We start from the raw sequence: 22,320 nt of genomic DNA, 5'->3' as shown, positions 1-22,320 counted from the left end.
CTGTTATCAATAATTGAAAAAAATTATTGCAGAAAATGCCCTGTGAATATTCACACAAGCCTTCACTTTTATAAATTTTTACATCAAAGGCACTGCAGGCCAGCTGTTGGGGAGTGAGTTTCCATGTTGTATGACTTAGACCTTGGCTATTTATGAAGAGTCACACTAGCTTATATAATTTAAATTCACCACAGTTAATTATGTCCAGCTTTTAATAGAGATACATTTATATGCCTGTTTCACATTTAAGTTAGTTTAATTTGCATACAAAAATTAACATTTTAGCTAATCTAACATAAGACTAGAGTAAATGTGTCATTTTTTAGTTTTAATTTTATCTTAGTTATGCTCAGCAATTTGCCTTCTGTAGCCAAGATCTTTAATCAGCTGCAAGGTAAATAATGACTTCTCTTTCTAGAAATAGCAGTGGTGATGCAGCTATGTAAATAATGACCAAGAATAGCAGATATTTTTATTGCCTTGCTTCTCCTGCCATTTTTCTCTTTGAGGCCAAACAAGCTCAGGCTAGGTCTTCAGTTTCTAATTTTTTCTCACTCACACTTTTTCCCATTACAATGGTCCTGGGTCTCTGACTTTTATTAGACATGCTACTCAGATCTCCAATCACACTGAGGATAATGTCTAAAGAAGAGTAAATTGTATTTCTGTTACATATAATGAAGACCTTCACTGTTGAAACAGGGAGAAAGAAATCAGCCTCACAAGGACTCTGCCTCTGGCATGCCTGAAGTTGGTTTTGCTCTTGTTTATGACATGTTATAATGTCAGATTTTCAACTCTTTGTTTCTTATGGAAAACCACACAGAAAGTGAAACTATTAATTCTGTAAATTTAGTTCCATTAAAGTTGCTTTAACTAATAGAGTCCATGGAACCTTTCTAAGGACTTCTCAACTGTTCTCTGGAAACTGGGCTTGAAGAGAACAAACCAGAACTGTAATTTCTCATCAGCAAAGGCAGGCAGGAATCTGGCAAGCAGCTGCCAAGTGGCTGATTGAGTGTTTTGTGTGGCAGTGGCAGGGTGGGAGAGCTGCTCTTTGTTTGTCCTGATCAAGTAATGCTTTGCAGGCTTTGCCTGAGGACTTTTCCCTGTGCTGGCAATGAAAAACAGCCCTGCATTGAATATTTGAACCACCCTTAATCCTGTTTCCTTTCTGCTTGCACGTGCAGGTGTGCACATAGGCACAGGTACCAAAAGCAGGGGATACCCTTGTAGCAAATATGGGCAAAATCAGCAGTAATAAAACTGAATTATTCAGTTGTTCAAGAGGACTTTTGGCAATTCTCAGTGCTGTCCTTGTTCTTTCATGCTGGTTTCATAACAGCAGTGGGCTGTGCCCTGTGTGAGCAGCCTGATGCTACTACAGTGTAGAAACAGGTTTTTTTACTTTTCCTTTTCAAAGCAGAAAAGATTCAGAACAGTAATATTGAGCACAGTTTTGTAACAAATGTTTTACCAAGAAAAGTATATTAATAGTATCCTGAAGCCAATTACTTTAAAAATCAACTGTGAATCTGAGGGAGTTTGTTTTTCTTCTTAAAGCAGACCCTATAAATATTTTGGGGACTTTAAACATGCAAAGAGATATTTTGGATTTGTTAAATGACCTTAGGTACATGACTCAACTTCCCTCTGCCTTGGTTTCACCTGCTGGAAAATGAGCTGTTAGCACATTGGAGGAGGTACTTGTCTTAGGAAGGAGAATTGCTATTTGTAGAGTATTCTGAGATTTTGGATTAAAGGTGCTATAGTGCCTTTTGCATTGGCTTCTCTATCATGATAAAAAAAAAAAATTTAAAGGTATCATTATTGTGTTTGAAAAAGGAGTAAAGAAATTGCAACATTGCCAAATAATAACAGAAGAGGGGCTTTAATTTTGAGTGTTATTGTGTTCCTTCTTCTTGGTAGCTAATTATAAAAATGTTCTCAGTTTCAATATTCATGTAAGGCTTTTATTCTTTAAGGTACTGCACCCATCAATTTAATTACTGTTTTACTGTTCATCTGGGAAAAAAAGTTGAAATATGGATTTTTTTCCTAACCTTAAATGTGAGCCTGGCATGACATGGAAGTTTCATATATTTTTTCATAATCCATAGTTGTGTAACAAAAGTATGGAAACCAGTGAGTCTCTTACCAAGTAAATACCATGGATGAAAATGTGTTTTCTTGAATATCAGTGGCAAAAATCCTTGTGGCTGCCAGAGGGCCAGAATTTCTAAGTGAGATTATTTGAATATAAACCATATTTGAGAGGTGGCTATGAAGCTATGCAATGTTCTGTTCCACAGTGTAAGTAATCTTCAAGTTCACTGTGTAAGCACTTGTGGCATAGAGTCATGTGGCCATGCCTTTTCATTGTGAATGCTTTCTTTTTATTTTAAAATATTACAGGGGGTTTTAACTCTTTTTCTCTATTTAACGCTATTTATTTATGAATTATTAATTTAAATTTAAATTTATATTTATTTATTATTTAATTATTTAATATTTAAATTAAATCTATTTTTATTTATTTATCTATTTAACTCTATTACAGGGAGTTTTAATGCCCTTATCTCTATGGATCCATACATGGCTCTGAATGCTCACATCACTTCTTACAGCTGTGGGAGAATGTAGAATCCTGAAAGACAATTCCGTCCTACAATTTTTTTGAAAATAGGCACCTAGGAGTGAGAAGAAGTCTCTGAAGTGAGAGAAGAGAATCCACATAGAAGTGAGCCCCTATAAAAGCTCTAAAGACACTAAAAACACAAAACAAAAACCCCAAATCAAAACTTCTGTGTGAGCTTACAGGCACAGTCAGAAGCTATAAAAATATGTAGGGACAGTTTCTCACTAGATATTTACAGAATTGTTTGTTATCTGAACATATTTTAAGAACTACTTCGTGAAATGCAGAGCTTTATTCTAGCCAAAAAGACTATTTCAAATGAAGGGATAGAGATGCAGAAAGCAAGCCAGTGGAAGCATGGAATTGCTGGAGTGACACACCAGATTAGAGCTGAAATGAATGAGTTTGTGTTTGTGGGGAGTTTCTCTGGGAGCCTGTCCCTGTGTAATGTACAGCAGTTTGTTACAAGGCTCTGCTCCCACAGCCATGAGTTTGCTGAGACCATGGTGCTGTTACCTGAAGCTGTGGGAAACACTTATTTCTCTAAGTAATGGAAATGAAAACTCAAGGAGAGACAGAAGGGTAATGAATCCTGGCTCAGAGACAACATGAGGATTGTGCTCAGGGAAATGCTGGGCTGCTGCCTCTGGTGGTGCTGTTGATGCTTTCTGAATGTGTGATTGCTTATTCATTTACCTTTCCAAGCTAGCATCTAATACAATATGTTCACAGGCTTCTGGGACATAAACCAGCTCTGTGTGAGAGTTCTTGCAGGATTTCATCTGAAAATCAAGAGGTATCATTTGTACCCCAGCACAAGTTTATTCCTGGGTAAGGGGGAAAAGCTCAGAGGTTGTATTAGCTGGCCCTAGGTATGAATTGGATCCGATAAATTCACAGAAAAATGTGTTCCATACAGTAAAACATACAACTAATCATCTGTTTTGAATTATAGGGCTCACAAACTATCTTGGACCATAGAAGAATTTGCTCTGCATCATTGGAAGTTGGTTGGAAAACAGACTGCATGGGGAGGTTTCAGCTGGACAGCTAGACAGGGGAAGGGGCAGGATGATGTGAGAGATCTGTCTGTGGCCAAGAGGAGGGACTGTGGTTATTTCATGGCTGATCACTGTTCTCATCTCATAGGCACTGGAGTGGCTCTATAGAGTTGGGACAATTTTAAACCATACTAAATTTTAAGAAAGAGCAAATGCCATTTAAAATCAGTTTTGCAGCCCTCCTTCTCATTCTTGTATTCTTCTGTCCCATGGTTTTTATTTCCTAATAATGACAGAAGTAAAGAAAAACATATAATGCACAGAATCCCACATAAGTTTTGTAGAACCTACTTCTTGTGGCTCAGTGTTATTCCTCTCCTTTACCACTTCATCTTTACTGATTTCTTAAAGTGATCTGGAGAGAGACCAAGCACGAAAAGACAAACCGTATCAACCTTTTCTTCAGACATTGTTTGAAAAGAGCTTGTCCACCTCCAGACACAAGACTACATTTTGTTTTCCCAGTGAAATAAAATTATTTCAAGATATGAGACATGAAAAGAGATAAATATGAAGGCCAAAATATTTCTTCTCTTCTTTTGATTATTTTCGTGACAGTTTGTGAAAGGCTGAGGAGTTAGTTTTAAACAGGTTTTGAGACACATTAGGAATGGTTTAGGATAGGAATGTAATTAGATTGGGTAAGTGAAGGCTCCAGTCTCAGCAATGCTCTTTAACCCCCACAGTAAGGTCTGCTGCCTGGCTGGGAACACTGAGACAGATTTTGATGAACTCCTCAGGCATCAGACAGGATGTGTGGTTGACCAGGAGCAGGGCTGCCATTCCCTGGAACACAAGAGTAGCCACGTCTGGGAGCAGAGGTGCCCTTCTTCTGACAAGGTGCCAAAAAGCACAGTGTGAAAAATGCAGGCACAGAGCACACCCAGGCTCAGAGACAGAGATGGGTACAAGGTTTGACCTAAGGCCTCGGAGAATTAAAGTGAAATAGACATAAAACAAGAATATAAATTTATCATTTAAGTAGAAATGTGTTTTGAGCAATCAGAAATATGTATTATATAAGCAAAGCAGTATGTTAAGTAAGACAGAAAAAGATTTTAAGGTTTAGCAATAGAACCTGTTATAAAGTTAGGAGTTTAAGATGTATCAATGTGGGTTTGTGAAATGTTTTGTGATTAGTTGAAAAATGATGCATGGGAAACAAAGCAATGAAGGATTAGTGAGAAAAGACACTAGCAAACTTCACAAAAGTATTTGGCTAAAAAACTAACTTAAGGCATTGTAATGAGGAATTAAGCAGCTTCTGATGTAATGGCATTGGAGCCAACACCTTTAATGTCTCACCCCTCTGTGAGACTGATAATAACAAAGCAACAAATCATCTTTGCAATGTCTCTCATGATATCAGTATCCCAATAGCACAGCACTGCAAAGTCTGGTTTTTCATTCTCTTTTTCCAAATGTTTATTTATTGTGTGAGTTTAGGCAGGTTTCCCCTTGGACATGTAGAACAGATTTTCCAGCTGGGCTTTGTATACTTGCCTGCATTGATTTACATAGTATTACATTGCAATATTTATAATATAATTTTGCCAAGTGCTGCAGTGATATTGTGATTTGGTTTTGATCAAAATACCCCAGACACACACACACACACACACACACACACACACACACATTCTGCCTAACCTGGGGACCAGTGGTATGCAGATACTTGCATCTAACCAGTATGATAAAAATAAGGCTTTTTCTGACTAACCAGAATATAGGCTCTGTTAACCTAAAAACAAATGGTGGCTGATTCCTGTTAAATTAACATTAGAATTGTAAATGTTTTTAGGAAACCTGAAATCTGTTGCATGCAGATTGACAAAGCTCACACTGCTTGGTTGTATCCTCAAGTGATTTAACATTTTAAATTCAAGCACCAACATGCTAAACTGCTGGTTAAGTACTGTACAATGAATGATATATTTTAGAAGGAAGTAACAGCACAAATTCTATTCTTGATCCAAGGGATGAGATTTTGAAAGAAGTCTAAGAGAATTGTGTATTAAAATCTCTGACTTTTCTTTGAAAATGCAGCCAGTGGCTGTCCTGCAACTATAAATCTGTTTTTTCATTATTTTTTTTCCTAAATGCCTCTAAGCTTGTGGCTTTCATGGCGTCTACAATGGCAAATAAATATGAAAACTTTTACGGTGAAATATTTATTTCATTTTATCTCATTTAAGCATATTTATCCATTTTTTACTGGAAACCTTATATATGGTATGAAAACTTGCCTTGTGAAATAGAAACTACCTAAGGAGTCATGCTGTCATGCTTAACTTCTGAATAAAGCATGACTGCAGCATAAACTGATTTAGGAAAGAGGGTTTGGCTTGCTTTCTAAAAATGCTGTCCAAAGCCAAAGAGGTTACACTTAGGAGATTTGCTTAAAAGGCTTCTTCCACTTCTTCCTCCAGTAATCTTGCTTGCTTTTTCACTGGGTGGTTTTTTAATGCTTCTCAAGATAAATCTGATTGTGACAGGAGTTTTGCAACGCTTCCATACACCAACAATAATATGAAATTGTTTGTAACCATTCTGGCTGGTGAGGACCTTCCTTTTGTTGAAGGGCCCAGGACTGCAGGGGTTGCTCTGTGTGTTTTTGCAGGATCAGGGTGCAGAGAGCACCCCAGCCCTGCCCCTGCAGCCAGGGCAGAACAGAGTTCCCCCTGCTCTGCAGGGGGTTTAGCATCTCAAAAAAAAACTATTTGGCTTTCCTTCAGGTGTCAATTTACCCTATCTAACATTGACTGAAAAAGCTCTGCTGTTCCTGACCACATTTATTTGTAATAACTGTTCTTAGCATGAACATAATTGAATTTTCTTTTCACACGTCGCTGTTGGCATTTTTCCGTGTGCTCAATTTTGTTTTCAATTTTAATACTTTTGATTGATATTTTTGTTTCTTTTAGTGTACTGCTGGTTATAACTCTCACACATATGTCTGAATCAGCTACAGATGAGCTGCAAATACCAGATGTGATGGCATAGAGAACCCAATTCAGAGGCTGAACATATAATTAAGATGTCGTTTTAGTGCTGAAATAAACTTGCATTTTATGCCTTTCAACTGCCATCATACTAGATTTACACTATGATTTCTCAACATGAGAAAGGCCTGCAGACTTTTTGAATTACACTGGCTAAACAAAATTTTAAAAAAGGTCCCAGTGATGTAATAGCTGGTTTTTTGCCTATATTATTTTTATTTGATCTATTTTTTAACTGCTTTAATTTGAAAGGATTTTTAGTAATTGTTTTGGATTGAAATGGATTTTTTTCCCAAAATAGCTCTGACATGAGTTGTTTTTATTAGAAAGCTATCTTTTTCTACTCTTTTCTCAGGAGAAAAAAAAAAAAAAAAGAAAAAAGAAAGAATGAAGTAATTTCATAGCTATACTTATACATATTGAGTTCTGGTTTTTCTTCTCCTTTTCTTCTTTTCCTGTCTCCCTCCCTTTTAGACTCTATGGCATTAGTATCACTGAACTCGTGAGCATGACTGCCAGAGGTTTCCAAACCAGAGATGTGGGTCAAACTGAAAGGAATTTATGTTCCCTGGCAATTCCCAAACTTGCCCTGTCAGAAGAAAATGAGTTTCTCCAGGTTTTCCTGCAGCTTGGGCCAAGTGCAAGGCAGAGCATCAGTGACTGACAGCCAGCCCAGGAGGAGCTGGGCACGCAGCCCCTGCCATGAATAGTTGATAGTGACACACCAGACTGCAGCCACAGAGGAGTGCACAGCTCCTCTCTCCCTTTTCCCCAGGATTTGCAATCATATCAATTGCTGGGGAAAATGAGCAGCAGCAGTGCTGAGCTGCAGCTCTCCCTCCACCCCTGTGGCAGGCCCTGGCTGCTCTCCACAGCAGCACCTTCCATAGCCTGGAAAACTTTTCAAACCTTCCCACTAAAATAACTGCCTGTTGTACTTCATATTTTCCTTAGAATGGAACCAAATTATATCCTTGTGGTGACTTTTTTTTTTTTTTTTTTTTTTTTGATGCTGTAGTGTTGTAACTACCACTATCAGATTATTTTTTTCAGCTTCTCTTTTCTCCTTATCTTCTTCAAATAAGCTGTTAGGGAAGGGCTTTTGGAGAAATTAACTGTGCATTGCACATCATGCTACTCCCTCCATGCCTCAAGCCCTTTGTTATTATAGTATGAATGTGTAGGAATAAGGTAATTGTCTCTGTGACTTTTATGTCTGCAATTTCTTAAAAACACATTTACTCTCTTTAGAGCCCCCTGTGCAGAACCAAAATAGCATGCAGATAATAACTGCTATTTATATGATATTGTTAATAAGGGATTCATTCCTATCAGTTGTCTGTCTTTTGTGTTCATGGGTAATCCTGAAGAACATTGCAGTCTGCTTTTGACATACATCCATGTACAAAGCTGAAAAGTCATAGAATTTGTTATCATATGTTGAACACAGATATGAAACTCTTCCTGCAAAAATACTGCCATGCATTATCTACAAAGGTAATAGTCCAGAGGGGAAAATGGGTGGAGTATGTTAACAGCAAGCAGTGCAATGTGTAGGATCCATGGTGGGAACTCTTAAAAGCTACACTTCAGATTAAATCTACATTTGAGTTGGGATCCCACAGTGTTGCTATTTATCTGCAAATATTCAGAGTTGTTTTCATATCTTTAGGAACAATCTCTGCACTTAAATAATTGATAAATAAATTGCATTGTGGAATGAAAAGTATATTTACATTGCAAAATAAAACAGTTGCAGAGAGGGATGTTTAGGAAGGGCTGCAAGTGAAAATGCTCAGCATTGTTAGACTTTGTCATCGCGTGAGCTCAGCCTTGTTTTTATTGGTTCACTTTTATTGCCTGAGCATAAAGATCCACTCATGTCTTCACATCACTTAATGTGTAAAAAATTCTCATGCATAATTCATCAGCATTTCATAGAAATAGGTTGGAATAACCCATGCTTGATTTAGATTTACTTGTTTTCTTCCTGGGGCTGCCACTGATCTCAATGGATAGAACTAAACCTGGTTACTATAAGCTTGTTTTTTCTGAAGGCTCTGTCTTCCAGGCCAAGAGACAAGAAAAAGAGAGCAAACCCCCCCATTCCCTAGCAGTCAGCTGGGTTTCTGGTACTCTTATTTTAGATCTCTCCATTATGTCTCATAAAAATGAGAAAATAACTTGTTTGTTTCATTCTGATTCATTATCACATAATAAGGATTTTTAAAATCAATTCATTTCCAGAGAACCTACCAATTTTCAGTGAAAGGGTGTGAGTTCTCTGTGGTGCCTAACTAATGGAATGTGGAGTGGTGCTTGTAAGTTGAACTTCTATGAATGATTGATGAAGATATAGTTTTCACTATTTTAATGTGCTGATAAAAAAGAGAAGTTGTTTCTCTATGGCAGGAAGCATAGGTGTAAAGAATTGTTTATGTCAAGAACAAGAATTAGGATGCATAAATCTAAATTTGCTCTTTTGGCATGAAAAATAAGATTTAATAAATTCTTATGAATATTCTTCAGCCATTACAAAACCAGGCAGTGGACCAAGTTCAGAAAAACTAAATTCAGTAAGTGTGAGTCCAGCCCACAGAAATAAAAGTTTAAACCTAAACTAAATACACCTCAAGGTCAGATTTCCTTTCTTTCCCAAGTTCAGTGTATTGCTGAAGTCTAAGAAATGAGCCAACATAGATGGCAGTGTTTAAGAAAATCCTATTTTGGTGCTAAAACTGTTTCTTGTACAAGAAGGGTTATTTGAAGTTTCCTTCCACCTGCTATGATGTCACTTCTGCCGAGACCAACATATTCCCAAAGCTCACAAATCCATCTGTTTGCTAAGGGATAGAATGGACAGTGGCTGTTTGGAAGTCTGGTTGCTTAGAGCACAATTCCCCATCCTCAGGAAGAATATCCTCCTGTGGATTTTACAGTAAAATATTTTTAAAAAGCAGAAAAAGAATGTCAGCAAAGCAGATGATTTAGCTCAAGATACTGAGGCTCTGTACAAACACCATATTTATAATTAAAATATGTGTACTTCACTGGAAGAAGAAATGAGTGTTCTGGATGATGAAACAGGAAAATATTTTGATCAAGACTCTCCAAGCATTTTATATTTACCTATGACTGTGGGTATCGGAAGCCAACTGGGTAAATAACAGAGAAAATAATTAAAATATTTAGTGGAAGCAAGAAAAGGTCTTATAATTTCATCTGCATGCACTGGGCAGGCTCTAAAATTTGCTGGGTCTCATCAGAAGATGTGAGTGGAACAAGTGATGCTCCACTTCCTCAGGCTGGGGAGTGGGAAGGCTGGGGGAGGGTGCTGGCAGGGGGATGGTAAAGTAAGGCTTGCTCCTGAGTGCTGCTCAGCTTTTCTCTTGTGCCTGAACTAGAAGTGAGGATGAAAATCTGAAAGACTTCCCTAACAAATAAACACTCAAAAGCTCCAAATTCTCCAGCCACACTGGGCTGAGTAAATGATAATAGTAAAAGATACCCAGCTTTTATGTCACATTTCCTTGAGCCAGATCTGTAGTTCTAGTGTTGAGTTGGGCAGATAGCCTAGTCCAGCCTTATTTATGACACAGCACATACCTCTGGATATATGAAATCATCTGAGTCACCCTCAGGATATTACAAGTGATGCTTTAAACTGTGCTTCCCTATCAGTTTTTTGAGATATTAAATCCAGTGTGATACTCCTATGTCCCAGATTTCTTTTGATCCATCTTTGTGTAACTGCTTATGGAAGTGGTAACTGAAAATTGCTTTTGTCTTTGAAAAGAAAGCACAATTCCTTTTTAAGCCTTCCAAAGAAACATTAATATTTACAACTCAGTGTAACAATGTGCTTGGTATAGGAAAGTAAATTAATACAAAAATATTGTGTCCAATAAAGTTCTAGTTCTACTTTTTCTAAAAGTGGACTGTATCAACCCTGTGAATGCATGGGCAGGCATGTTGTGTGTTTCCATTTTTCCAATTACAGCATTTCTTTCCAGGCCAGAGCACAATGAACTACAGGGAATGGTGCAGAGTCTCATGGTGAGAGACAGATCTTGTACTGGCACAGAGTCACAGTCATTTCTATGGAAATTGAAGGTCTGAAACTCTGGAGAAGGGAGCAACAAATTTCCCATCAGACAAGAAGACAGTTCAAAGATAACAGCCCAGAGCAAACCTTGGGGTGATCTTCCCTTTGGATCCCTCTCCCTGTGCAGAGGACACAGCACCAGGTCAGTTTGCTCATATGCTTCACCTTTCTGGGGGAGTTGTTGCCTGGTGCCTTGGCACACTTGTGGCTGCACTACATTCTGCAAGGGCCTATCCAGGAGATATTTATTCTGTGAGTGTCATATTTACAGAATCTCACTTTGCAGTTTTGCAAGTGCAAGCAGAGCTGGATCGCTGTCTAACGTTTCCCCTGGGATCAAAGAACTGTGCAGCTTCAAGAAATGCTGGGAGCTGTAGACTCAGAGATGTGATGGTGGGTCTGCTGCCAATTATATCCTCCCAGCTTCCCTATATCAAATCAATTAGATCTGATTTAATCCCACAGGAGACTAACAACCCCCAGCGTCAGGGAAGGCTTTCTGGGGCTTTGTTTCAGGAAGGAATTCTGTCCTATTTTTGTTTCTTTTTTTCTTGACAATGTCCAGTCAGTTCCTCAAATGTTTGTGTGTCTGTGTGAGTGAGAAAGGGAAGAAGAAAATGTATAAAAGAAATAGAAAATCATGTTTAATTATAGAAATATTTGCATTCTCAGTTTTTACTTGCATGTCTGTGCACCTATCCAGCAGCTGAGTGACCATCTTCCCAGTCCCATGAGGGGAGTTGGATTTGGGGTATTTTTTCATTCCTGCAAGAAGGTTTAAAGATATTTAGAGACTTTGCTCTCCCTGAAACTCAGGAAAGAAAATTAACTGTTTCTGAGCCAGGCTTGCAGAACAGTGTGACTGAATAAATAACTAACAACTCAGAATAATGAGGCCAGTTTGAGCTCTTGGAAACTCTTTCAAGAGTTGTTTCAAGCAACAGGATGGACTACAACTCTTACAGCTTAGCAGAGTGTAATTTGAGGTTGGATTGTTCATGCTTTCCAAATTAATGTCCAAATGATGTGCATAAAAATTTGTGATGAGCTACCTTTGCATGTCCTGGGACTTTAATTTCATAAAGGTGTTCAGCTACAAGATCTCCATCCACTTGTAGCTTTGGGCATGTCAGTATTGCTTAAGTGAGCAATAACCATTTAAGCATGGAGTAAAAACATGGCTGATGAACTGGAAATAAGAATAATTTATGCAGAAAAAGCTCTTTCTGCACTTTTCACATAAATAATCAAATACTTTTAAATCACTGAAGGAAACCAGGATCATGTAGTCTCAGGTGATAAAAAAATTGGAATTTCTAAATACTGGATGTTTATTGGGACATGACATTCAATGGCCACTTGTGCTGGGACTGGCCTTGGAGCTCGAGTCTTTTCCCTCAGACAGTCTCTCACATTCTGAGGTGGGAAAAAATTTAGCACTGTTGAAAAGAGATTCTGTGGCTTGAAAATGGAAAAATAATGGATGAACAGAGTGTACCTAACAATAAGTCAGATCAGTCAGCCAGGTAGGCTAGAGATGCTACAAGGCAAACATCTATTTGTTCAGGAAATGTGTGCTCTCCATCTCATTTCCAAGTGGTCCTCTGCCTTCTGCTGATTATTCTCTGGTGGTGTGTGTGCCAAGGTAGAAGGAAAGCAAAATTGTAGTGCTGTGAGGAAAACAGTGAGCACATCTCAACTCACTGCTGTACTCCAGGCATTCATCTGAGAATATAAAATAAAATATTCTGGAGGCTGCAATAAATATAGGAATTCCTAACAAGAAATGAGGAAAACATCCTCTTTCATTGATTGGAAAAGGGTTTAGTTGTGCACTTTGAGCTTCTTCAAGCAAAAATATTTAGCTTTTTAAATAAAATACATCCACAGCAACCTTTTCAACTCTGTTCTCCCCTGTGGTGCTGAATCAGACACTGCAGTGCCCCCATTGCACTGCACACATGCATAAACAGTCCAGTGTCCAACCACACTCTGCTCAGCTCTGTCACTTGGAGTATGAGGTATAGCTTTAAAATTGCTTCCTGGGGATCAGGTTGTTCTCACTACCAAGGTTTGGGTCATTCTTACTCAGTAGCACAATGCAAATTAATAGCAAGGGCACTGTTGTCTCTTGTTTTCACAAGTGCTTGAATCTTTACTGAAGTTAAGGGAGAACCTGAACATGATCAAAACAGAGATTAATGTGACTTACTACTTTTCCATAAACTGAATTTTCACAGCAGACAGCCACTGAGGAATGAGTAGCTCACTTCTAAAATTAGCCAGTTTTTTAGGACATCTGTAGTTCAGAAGAAAGCAGCTGTGTAGAAATTAATTTTATACTGCCTCTGGTAAAGGTTCACTTTTTCAGTTATCTAAACTTCTTACCACTTATGGCCACATTCTGATGAGGGATATTAATGTACTCTAGTTACAGTTGCTACAAATGCTTTAGAAATGCTTCTTCCTCCAATCCCTTATTAAATAAAAGGGTTAAGCACAGTAGATTACATCCAAACAATGGGACAATGCAGAGTAAGGTTTTAAATGAATAGGGTTTGCTTCAAATGCATAGAAAAATACAGAACACATCCCTTGTTAAGTTTTTCTTGTGGTAAATGAATGCTACAATCAATGAATGCAAAAGAGAATGGACTACACAACCCTTGTTAACCTGCTGAGGGGATCCATAAATAGAAATCTGAATGTTGGCAGGCAAAAAATGCCTTTGCCCTGTGACATGAGGTCAGGGTGAACTCAGTCTGTGTCTGGTTGTTCAAAGGATGTTGTCAGGTTAAATTTGTATTGGTGGGCTTGATGTTGGCCAGCTCCTCTTTCCTGCCAGAGCTCTCCAAAAACCAACATGAACCCTGCAGTCTGGAGAGCTGGATGTCAGCTGGATGTCAGTGTGGTCACGGACCTAGGTCTGGCTGGCATCATGGAAAAACCTCTGTGTGACCTTGGGATGTACTCAGGAGATACTCTTGGGAAGAATCAGGGCCTTGAGAGTCTGAAAATGGTTGAAAACTCAGTGTATTTAGTTCTCATTCCATAACTCCAGACAGAAGGTGTGAATGTGTAACAGTTTCAAAACCTCTTGTTTTCTGCTGGGAAGTTTGGATCACAATGCAGCACTGTGAAAATTCACCTGCATCTAAAATTTGGCTAATGTGGTCTTGGACTAGTAAATCTGTGAGGGCAAAAACCAGAGAAGGGATAGGAAGAACAGGAGGAAAGCATGGGAAGATAGTGCAATCCTCCTGGAAGATAATGTCCCTGAAAGTTATGTTTAATTTAGTTTAAGATTCTGAGAGGCATTATACAACTTCTGGAGCTGAAGTGCACAATATTTCAAGGTTGATTTAATGGTATGGTTATAATCTAGCTGCTTTAAAAACTTGTACTCAGACACACAAGAAATATCTAGGTTCTAATTTCATATTTTTTTGAAAGGTATGTTCAGTGGCTCTTGGGCAGATGAGAGAAGTTTCTTGGAGTGTTTCATCCTTCATTTTGTTATGCTTAAATACCTTTCAGCTTTGATGACTGGCTTGACCTAAATTGACATCTGAAAAAGAAGCTCAATATCAGTGCATAAATCTGTGATAATCACTACATCATTACACAGTAGCACCTTTTGAAGAAGGAATTGTGAAGCTGCTTGGTATTCAAAACCCAGCAGAAAGCTATTAACCCTTGTTTTTAGAAACAGATTTAAAATGCCACTTGTAAAATACAAAACCAACCAGCTGAAGTAAAAATTTGAGATGTACATTTTGTTAGAGTTCTGGTGTCCTGAAGTGCAGATAAAGGAATGTCCATTTGTGATGAAAATTTTTTCTGGAATGATGAATACTTGATTCTCAAGTCAGAAAGCTCTGAGCTGTTCTGTTCTTTTTCTAGATACGTATCTCAGAAAATAGGGAGAGTGGTGTTACTCTGAATTTATGGGGAAACGATGTTAACATCCATTTGTGAAGGCTAAGGAAGGGTTAGTGGGAAAAGATCCCCCTGTTCTTAATCTATTATTGGCTAGAAGGGGCTTTCTGTGATCACAGGGTGTCCAGCAGGTATTTACAACCTCTGAAAGCTATTATAAGCTTAGACATTCAATATGAAAATTATTTTGATTTTTTTTACTCACTATTGTCTTTTCCTTCCCCACAACTGTTTCTTTGAGGATGTTCTCTCATTTACTTGAAATAATATTAATCAGGCACAGAAACAAGACACCACTGGGATCTTTATCAGGAGTTTTATCATGCACTAATTGTTTGAAATCACAAGATCTCAGAACATTCTTCCAGTGACCTACTAATGTACATCTTGCAGGAAATGTGAAAACTCTTACTTCAGAACTGTGTGACTGGCTTCTCTTTTTGGAACTATTTAGCAGGTGTCTAAATCATAAGCTGATGTTTTTCTCTCTCATTTGTGTAGAAAGCTGTAGGAAATACACATCACAATCCATATGTAGGCATATTATAGGATATCACAGGTTGGAAGGGACCCACAGGGACCATCAAGTCCAACTCCCTGATCCTCACAGGTTTGGGGCATAAAGAACTGGGGCTGAACCCTGTGTGTACAACACAGGTGAAACCTGCTGAAAAATATCTTGCAGGGGCATGGGATGGTTTTGTGTGCATGTATGAGCTCACATCATATCATCACCAGTTCTTGCATGTAGTTTCCTTATCCCTTAATTGCAGTCCTCATCTTAATTTTTGCTGCATTTCCAAACCAACGTGATATTCCATATCAAATTCTACCAGGGGCTATTCAATATGAAATAGTCCAGATGAGGAAGACCTTGTTTTCAGCTTTGAGGCAGAATGTCAGCTGCCAGCAGCAAGTGCAGCATGCTGAGCTAGAGGAGGTCGTGCGTGGCGTCGCTCACTTACCGACTGCCTTGAGAGACGCGTACTTGTTCAGCTCCTTGCCTGGGGGCTGCTGCTCATATGGGTTTGTGATCTGTCCCAGGCTGGGGTATGAATGTTGATGTGCCATCTGAGGAAGGAGGGGAGATGTTGGCATGACATTATTCATCTGTGGTGGATCTGTATCAAAGAAAATCGACAAGCATTAAATGAAAAAGAAATTAGTCTTAAGGTTTTCATGTTGTTACTGAGTAAAGATTAGAATATGCCCTGAGATTTAATGCAATAAAACAGTGTTTATTACAAAGTGGGAGTTTGAATACAGGAGACCTGTACTTTGAACAATTAATGATATGATTAAAAGCTGGCAAATAATTATGGCAAACACAATAATTTTTGTATAAAAAGATCTTTGAACTAAAAAATAGGTTTTCAAAACAATTGAACACCAACAATACTGAATTTGGTTCAGCATTAAGACACAAAGCAAACATAGACTTTGTTCCAAGTTAGACTGAATACAGGGCAGTAGAGTGGTTCTCTGCAGTAAAAGAGCCAGACTCATTGAAATTGGCTCAGGCTGCTGCACATTCACAGTTACACTGCTTTTAAAACCAGGAGCAGCTTCATTATTTGCACAGCATTATATTGTGTTCTGTAGACAAGCATCACAGTGTAAAATGTGGTTTTTTGCCTCATGACTATCATTAGGTTGTTTTTTTCAAAGCACACACTTCATCCTTGTGTTTTCTCCTCTCCCCTGATGCTGGGTATTGTAATATCATTCCAAGATCATGATTTCTGTAGCAGACATACATAAAAACAGGAACTAATCACTGCTTATGTACTGCTTTATGCCACCACTCACCTTATATACCTTCTGAAATGGATTTGTTCCTTTATAGTAGAGAATAGAGCCTGTATACTTTTCTTTCTAACATAAAATTTATTAGTTGTTTCTAGAGTTCAATTCTAGTCCCTAAAACATTTGATCATAATTGTATGCTGCACTCAGTTTGCAAACCTAAATTTCAATGGATTTCAACATGGTCAGGGTATCTTTTTTGCTGAGTCTTTCTCTAGGCCATGTATTTTGAGATATTTGGAGCTGATTGGCAATTCCAGAACCTTCTCATGGCTTCTGCAATCACAGACAAGCACATTTTTCCCCTGCAATGAGACCATGGTGCTGTCTCAGTGACAATACAGTAACACCCACAGCATCAAGCACAGAGTAGAGACCATGTAGACAGAAAGCTGTTCAGTTATGGGAAAGGCAGTTTATTGTGATGGATGGATGGATTGGACCATCCTCCAAGTGCCCACAGGATCTGGCATGAGCCAAATGTCCCTGCAGTTTGCCAGGATTTTAAGGGCATTGAGCCACCTGGCTTTCCACAGCTCATTAATAAGCAGGAGCTCTGAAGTCAGTTAACAGATTTACTGCTGGGAGAGAAAAGAAACCAAAGGTGGCTTTTAACTTCTCCCCTGTTTGTGGTGCCTGGTGCAGCCTCTATTGTTCTCACTGGGGCTGCCCCTGCCCATGCAGAGCTCTGTCCATCCCATACACCTGTGCCTAAGTTAGGAGGGGACCCTGAGGTAACAGAACAAAAACAGTACCAGTGCTATCATCTAATAAAAGGATGAGTCTTCTTGCTGTTACTGGTTCGTAATAAAAAAGAACTGAAAATGAGAAACTTTTCTGTTTTAGAATTCCCAAAAACTATTGGAACATCTTTTGAATTTTTTTTTAATAGTTTACCTTGAAAGGATAAGTTTGTTAAGTCAGAAATTTCACAGAAACCATTGTTATTTTAAGGAATGGTTATAATGTAGTAAGTAAAAATTCTCTGTATGTTTCTGTTCAGTTCTAGTTACTGGCATGTCTGAGGCAACTGAGTGACTCTTAGAGCAGGAGTTTCTGCAATCCCATTCCCATTCCACCTCAAGAATACAGCTGAGGAAAGCCTCTTAATAGAATGGTTTGAACCAATGAACAGCTGACCACTCTTTCCAAACCATCCACACCTTCCAAATATCTCTCTGCTGTGGCTGCATCTGTGAGTGCACTTTGAGCAGGAAAGGCAGCACAGATGTGTTTCAGTAAAGGGCAGCACTGAAGGTACCAGCATGGGTGGCACCTTCACTGTACAGAAAGTGTCTACCTTTTAACCCTACACTCATTAATTTTTCTTCTGAGTAGAGCTAAATCAGTACTTGGATGCTAGTATTATGAAGTTCCATTGTGGCAATAATTTTTAAATATGTCAAAATGTCATGATTTCACTGCATTAAAAATGTGAGCATCACACTCACTGCTGAAATGACTTTTAGCCATGGAGACTTGTAAAAACAATGTAAATAAGGTGTGGCTAACTGGAACTGGATTCTGTATGTGTTTCTCACTTAGAAGTATCAGTTTTATTCAGTCATCTCTCTAAACACAGTGGAGAAAGTTGCCCCAGGAATGAAGTGGGGAAGATGAATGAGGTGAACTTGGGCTTTGTCTGGTGTTTAGTGACAGACTCTGTTGCTTCTCGGTTGCTGGGTTACTGATGGTGCTGGGGTTTTCTCCCCTGAGTGTTTATAAAGATGTAAAGAATTATGTTTTCAATTTCTTGATCTTCTTTGACTTCTCTCCTGTCTTGTTAAAAGCCCAGAACTCTTCTAATGTATGAATTTCAAGTGAATCAAAGACAGCCATTCTTACACTGCCACACTAACTAACACAGTGCCCCTCACTCACAGGCAGATGCTGGCACTCAGTCATCACATACAGGACACAGGTCAAATTTCTCATTCACTAGGTCATTTGCACCAAGTGAATTAAGCAGAAGGCCACCTCTGGCAAAGTGCATTAAGACATATTGAAGTATGATTCCTATTCATAAAGAGTCTCCCATTGGAATGAATTCCTAGGGCCTGCAAGAGAAATCTCAGCTTGATATACACATCTGTCTAAACCCGAATCAAACTAAATTTTAGTCTATCTGGCCACTGTTGGTGAATGTTGCACATGTTCACAAGCTCACTAAAGTGTGTGATCTGACTCCTTACCTTTGGTTTTCTGGAAATAAGTGAGCAAACATGACACTTGTGTCATTTTCTCCCCATGTAGTTACCATGGCCATGTGGGTAAGTAAGTTCACCTGCATTTGGGTGCTACTTAGGAAATGTTCATAACTGAAGCAGCAGTGGTGCAGTGTAAATCCTGCAGCAGTCTGGACAATGGGCAGTGTCAGTCCAAGCCCTGCAGGAGCCCAGTAATTTACAACTAAAAAAGGGTTTGGCCTCAGTAGTGCCATCACACTTAACACTCCTTCAGTCTCAGCAATACTGAATAGGGATTCTCCCAGGAAATTGTAGACATTTGTCTACAACTACTTCACAAGATATTAGTGCAAAATCTGAGATTTTTATTTTTTTTTCCCTGAAGTTGGAAAAATAGTGTTACATTTCAGGGATGAAATAATTTGAATACTTCAAAATACTTTGTGAAACAAAGGATTGGTTTCAACTGGAAGAAATTTTAACCAGAAAAGTTCCTACAAGCTTTACCAGTGACCCCTTATACCAAGTGAAGTCCTTTATACTTACAAACCAACTATTCTGTGATTGGTGTTTGCGAATAGCTGCTTCACAGAGTGGGGTCACTGAAAGCTGTGGCTGTGCTCATGGTTTATTTCTGGCAATGTGACACTGGTATTGTCCACCCCAGTATTCCACACTATCAGCTGCACTGTGCCCCTGCCAAGTTATGGATTTATTTTTAAAAAGCAGAGAGTATGAACATCACAAAGACTCAAAAAACTGTTTGAGCCACAGCTTCTAGCATGAATAATTAGACCTGATTAGCAATGGTGACATTGTAAAAAACCTGCAATATTCCCAACCTATCTTATTTTCTGCTGAAATGAGGAAATGCAATGCCAGCCTGCTCTAACCTTCTGAGACTTTGAGGGGTTATTGTGGATGAAGTGTTTGTGGTTTGCTCTCTGTCTTCCTGCTACCAGGACAAAAGGAAGAGTTTGGAATATGCTGGAGCTCACCACACACAAGCTAGATGTCTGATGGGCAGAAAATGAGACAGAGAGAGAATGAAAAATGAAAATGTTCTTTTTATGCTGGAATGTTTTTGATTGTAATTCCCTTAAGGCCTCTAGGTATAGAAAAGCTGCTGGGAGACGTGGGGAAAAAAATAACTGGAAGGAAGCTGCACCAAACCAGTTTATAGTTAGAGGATGTGGGGTTTATATCCCAGTCACCAACAGTGAGCCTTTGGAAATGGCATTGGGTCGTGGTCACATTCCCAGTAGCTGACAAATATTGATCATTACCTTATTTCTTTGCTACCTTGACCTATATCTCAGCAACTGAAGTTACTGCAATTAACTGTTTACTGCATTTTTCAAGTGAAAGTGCTTTTTGGCACCCCCCTCTGATTGTGAATTTTGGAGTTAATCTAGTGTGAATCATGTGGCAATAGTATTATTGGTCACTGTAATTATTCTGCACTCTGTCCACCTAAGATGGTGTAATATCTGTTGTATGCACTTCATTCAGGAACCAAGCAATGGGCATGTCAGCAAGTATTAAATACAAACAAGAACTCAATGTAGAATCAATCATAGTCCCAGGTACAAACAGGGTAAGACAAGGCAAAAGCCTCAAAGCTGAGTGGTTTGATTTCTGCATTTTCTATAGCATGCATTGTGTGTTCACCTAGTTTGATTAATCTTGACAAGGAGCTGCCAGACCTATGGGAGACTCAGGGTTAGAGGAAGGGCTGTGAGGAGGCTGCAGCAATAATGAGCTTGTTCACTGCTCCAGAGCCAAGAGCCTGCCATGGGCATCCCTTGAGCTCAGCCACTTCCCTCCTCCTTTTCAGCAAGGGGAGAGTGAAACCTGCTCTGCAGAGTGGCCTGGGTATTCATTCCTTTCTGTACAATGAAGTCAATGATTCAGTGCTTGGGGACAGGGAAAATGAACAAACTCCATAGGCACAGAATGGAATCTATTAGGAAATGAGTGGTTACAGGCATCAGGAAAAGCACAAATGAGAAAGGCAATGCAGTAACAGAACAGGAGAGGGTGGGGGGAGGCCAGAAAAGCAGAATGAGATTTTGCTATAAAAGCCACCTGCAGCCACACATACAAAAGAAATGAGAACAAGACAGACAAAAGAAGTCTGGGATGTCAAAGGTGAAAAAAGAGAAAATTCAGAGCAAAATATAATAATAGCTGAGCATTTTCAGATACTCAGGAGAAAAAGATGCTCTGAACTAACTATAATTGAAAATAACAGCTATGAAAACAGGAGGGAGCTGGATGATTAGAGAATATCAGTATAAAATTGCTCCCCCTCCCATCCATAACTACACTGTCACAAGAAGCATATTTGCCTTTTTGTTCTTGAATGTAATGTACTGAATTATAAGACCAGCTCATCCAGCATTGCAAATCCATTCTTGTGTTCCTACAAGCTTCACCAAGAGAAGCTGCAGGTGCTGTTTCTGAAAAGTCCCACATTTGATTACGACTTGGATTTCAACAACTTGACTGTGGCTGTAAAGTAATTCCTTTCAGATTCATCCTGGATACTGAGACTTGTCCATTTAGGACTCACTGTTGGAGTGACACTCCTACTTTTGCCCTATGTATTTTCTCTTTCCTCTCTGTGGGTTGTCCCACTGCAGTTGAACTGACCCTCCCAGTGGCTTTGTGTTTGTGCATTTTGTTACACCTTTATAACTTTAGTATTTTGTGTCTTTGTAGGTATTGCAATACCATTGTCCTTATTTACATTCTTTACCCCTTCCTTCAGATTGGCATTAAATGCTGTATTTTAAAGGATATTTTTATTCATGCCCAGCCCATACAAGGGATTGTTCTGCAGAAGGTGATGCATCAACACCAGAGTGCCCTGCCCATGGGACAGTGCCCTGTTTATGCACTTACAGACACTCCTGACGTGTGTGGTCCCTGCAGCTGAACAGCCACTCTCTGCCCACACTGAATGTGTGACAGGAGGCTGCAGGAGCCTGTGCTGATATGCAAAACAGTCTCTGAGAGGTGTGTGCTTATCCCTTACTCCAGGGATTATTCCCAGAAACAGCAAAACAAGTTAAAAATTTATGAACTTGAACCCTTTTGTTTGTATTTGCTGTTACAAATATCCCTTATCTTCCACACAGTTGAAAAATGGTATTTCAGCTCTTAACAAATTAATGGCATTCTGCTGCAACATTTTACACAGTGTAGTACAAGTCCTAAACTGAAAAGTATTCCTCTCATCCAATCTTAATTTCTTTGCCTTGCAATTTAAGTGATTTTGTATTTTTGCAAGAACAGATTCTTGCAATCCAACTTCTTTATCATTCATTATTTTAAATGCTTTTTTACCACTTTTCAAATATTTGTCTCTTGCCTGAAATAATAATTTCACTGCTTTCAATCTTTGATCATTGCTGCTGCCTTTTCTCAGGGCTTGCAATGCAACTTCTGGGATTAGACTGTACCCTCAGTAACCCACAGAGCTGTGTTGTTCTGTATATAATGCTGTTGTCAGTCATCCCTGTATATCTTTGTCCCTTAAGATCTGCAGACTTACTGCTGATGCCTTTTATTTTAAATT

General features: G+C 38.9%; 1 protein-coding gene across 2 annotated transcripts in view; it reads right to left on the bottom strand.

The window, feature by feature from the left end:
* The window catches only part of SHISA9 (shisa family member 9), a 171,229-nt gene that overhangs the window by 4,666 nt on the left and 144,243 nt on the right, over positions 1-22,320 (bottom strand). For both annotated transcript variants that reach the window (XM_079320709.1, XM_079320708.1), the window contains one exon: positions 15,711-15,866. In XM_079320709.1, coding sequence (XP_079176835.1) covers positions 15,711-15,866 — 156 coding nt within the window. The remainder of the gene's footprint in view (positions 1-15,710; positions 15,867-22,320) is intronic.

Source organism: Erithacus rubecula, assembly GCF_903797595.1.
Source record: "Erithacus rubecula genome assembly, chromosome: 17".
Classification (NCBI taxonomy): Eukaryota; Metazoa; Chordata; class Aves; order Passeriformes; family Muscicapidae; genus Erithacus; species Erithacus rubecula.
The sequence above is the reverse complement of the archived record's forward strand: the minus strand, read 5'-3'. Positions and strand labels throughout refer to the sequence as shown.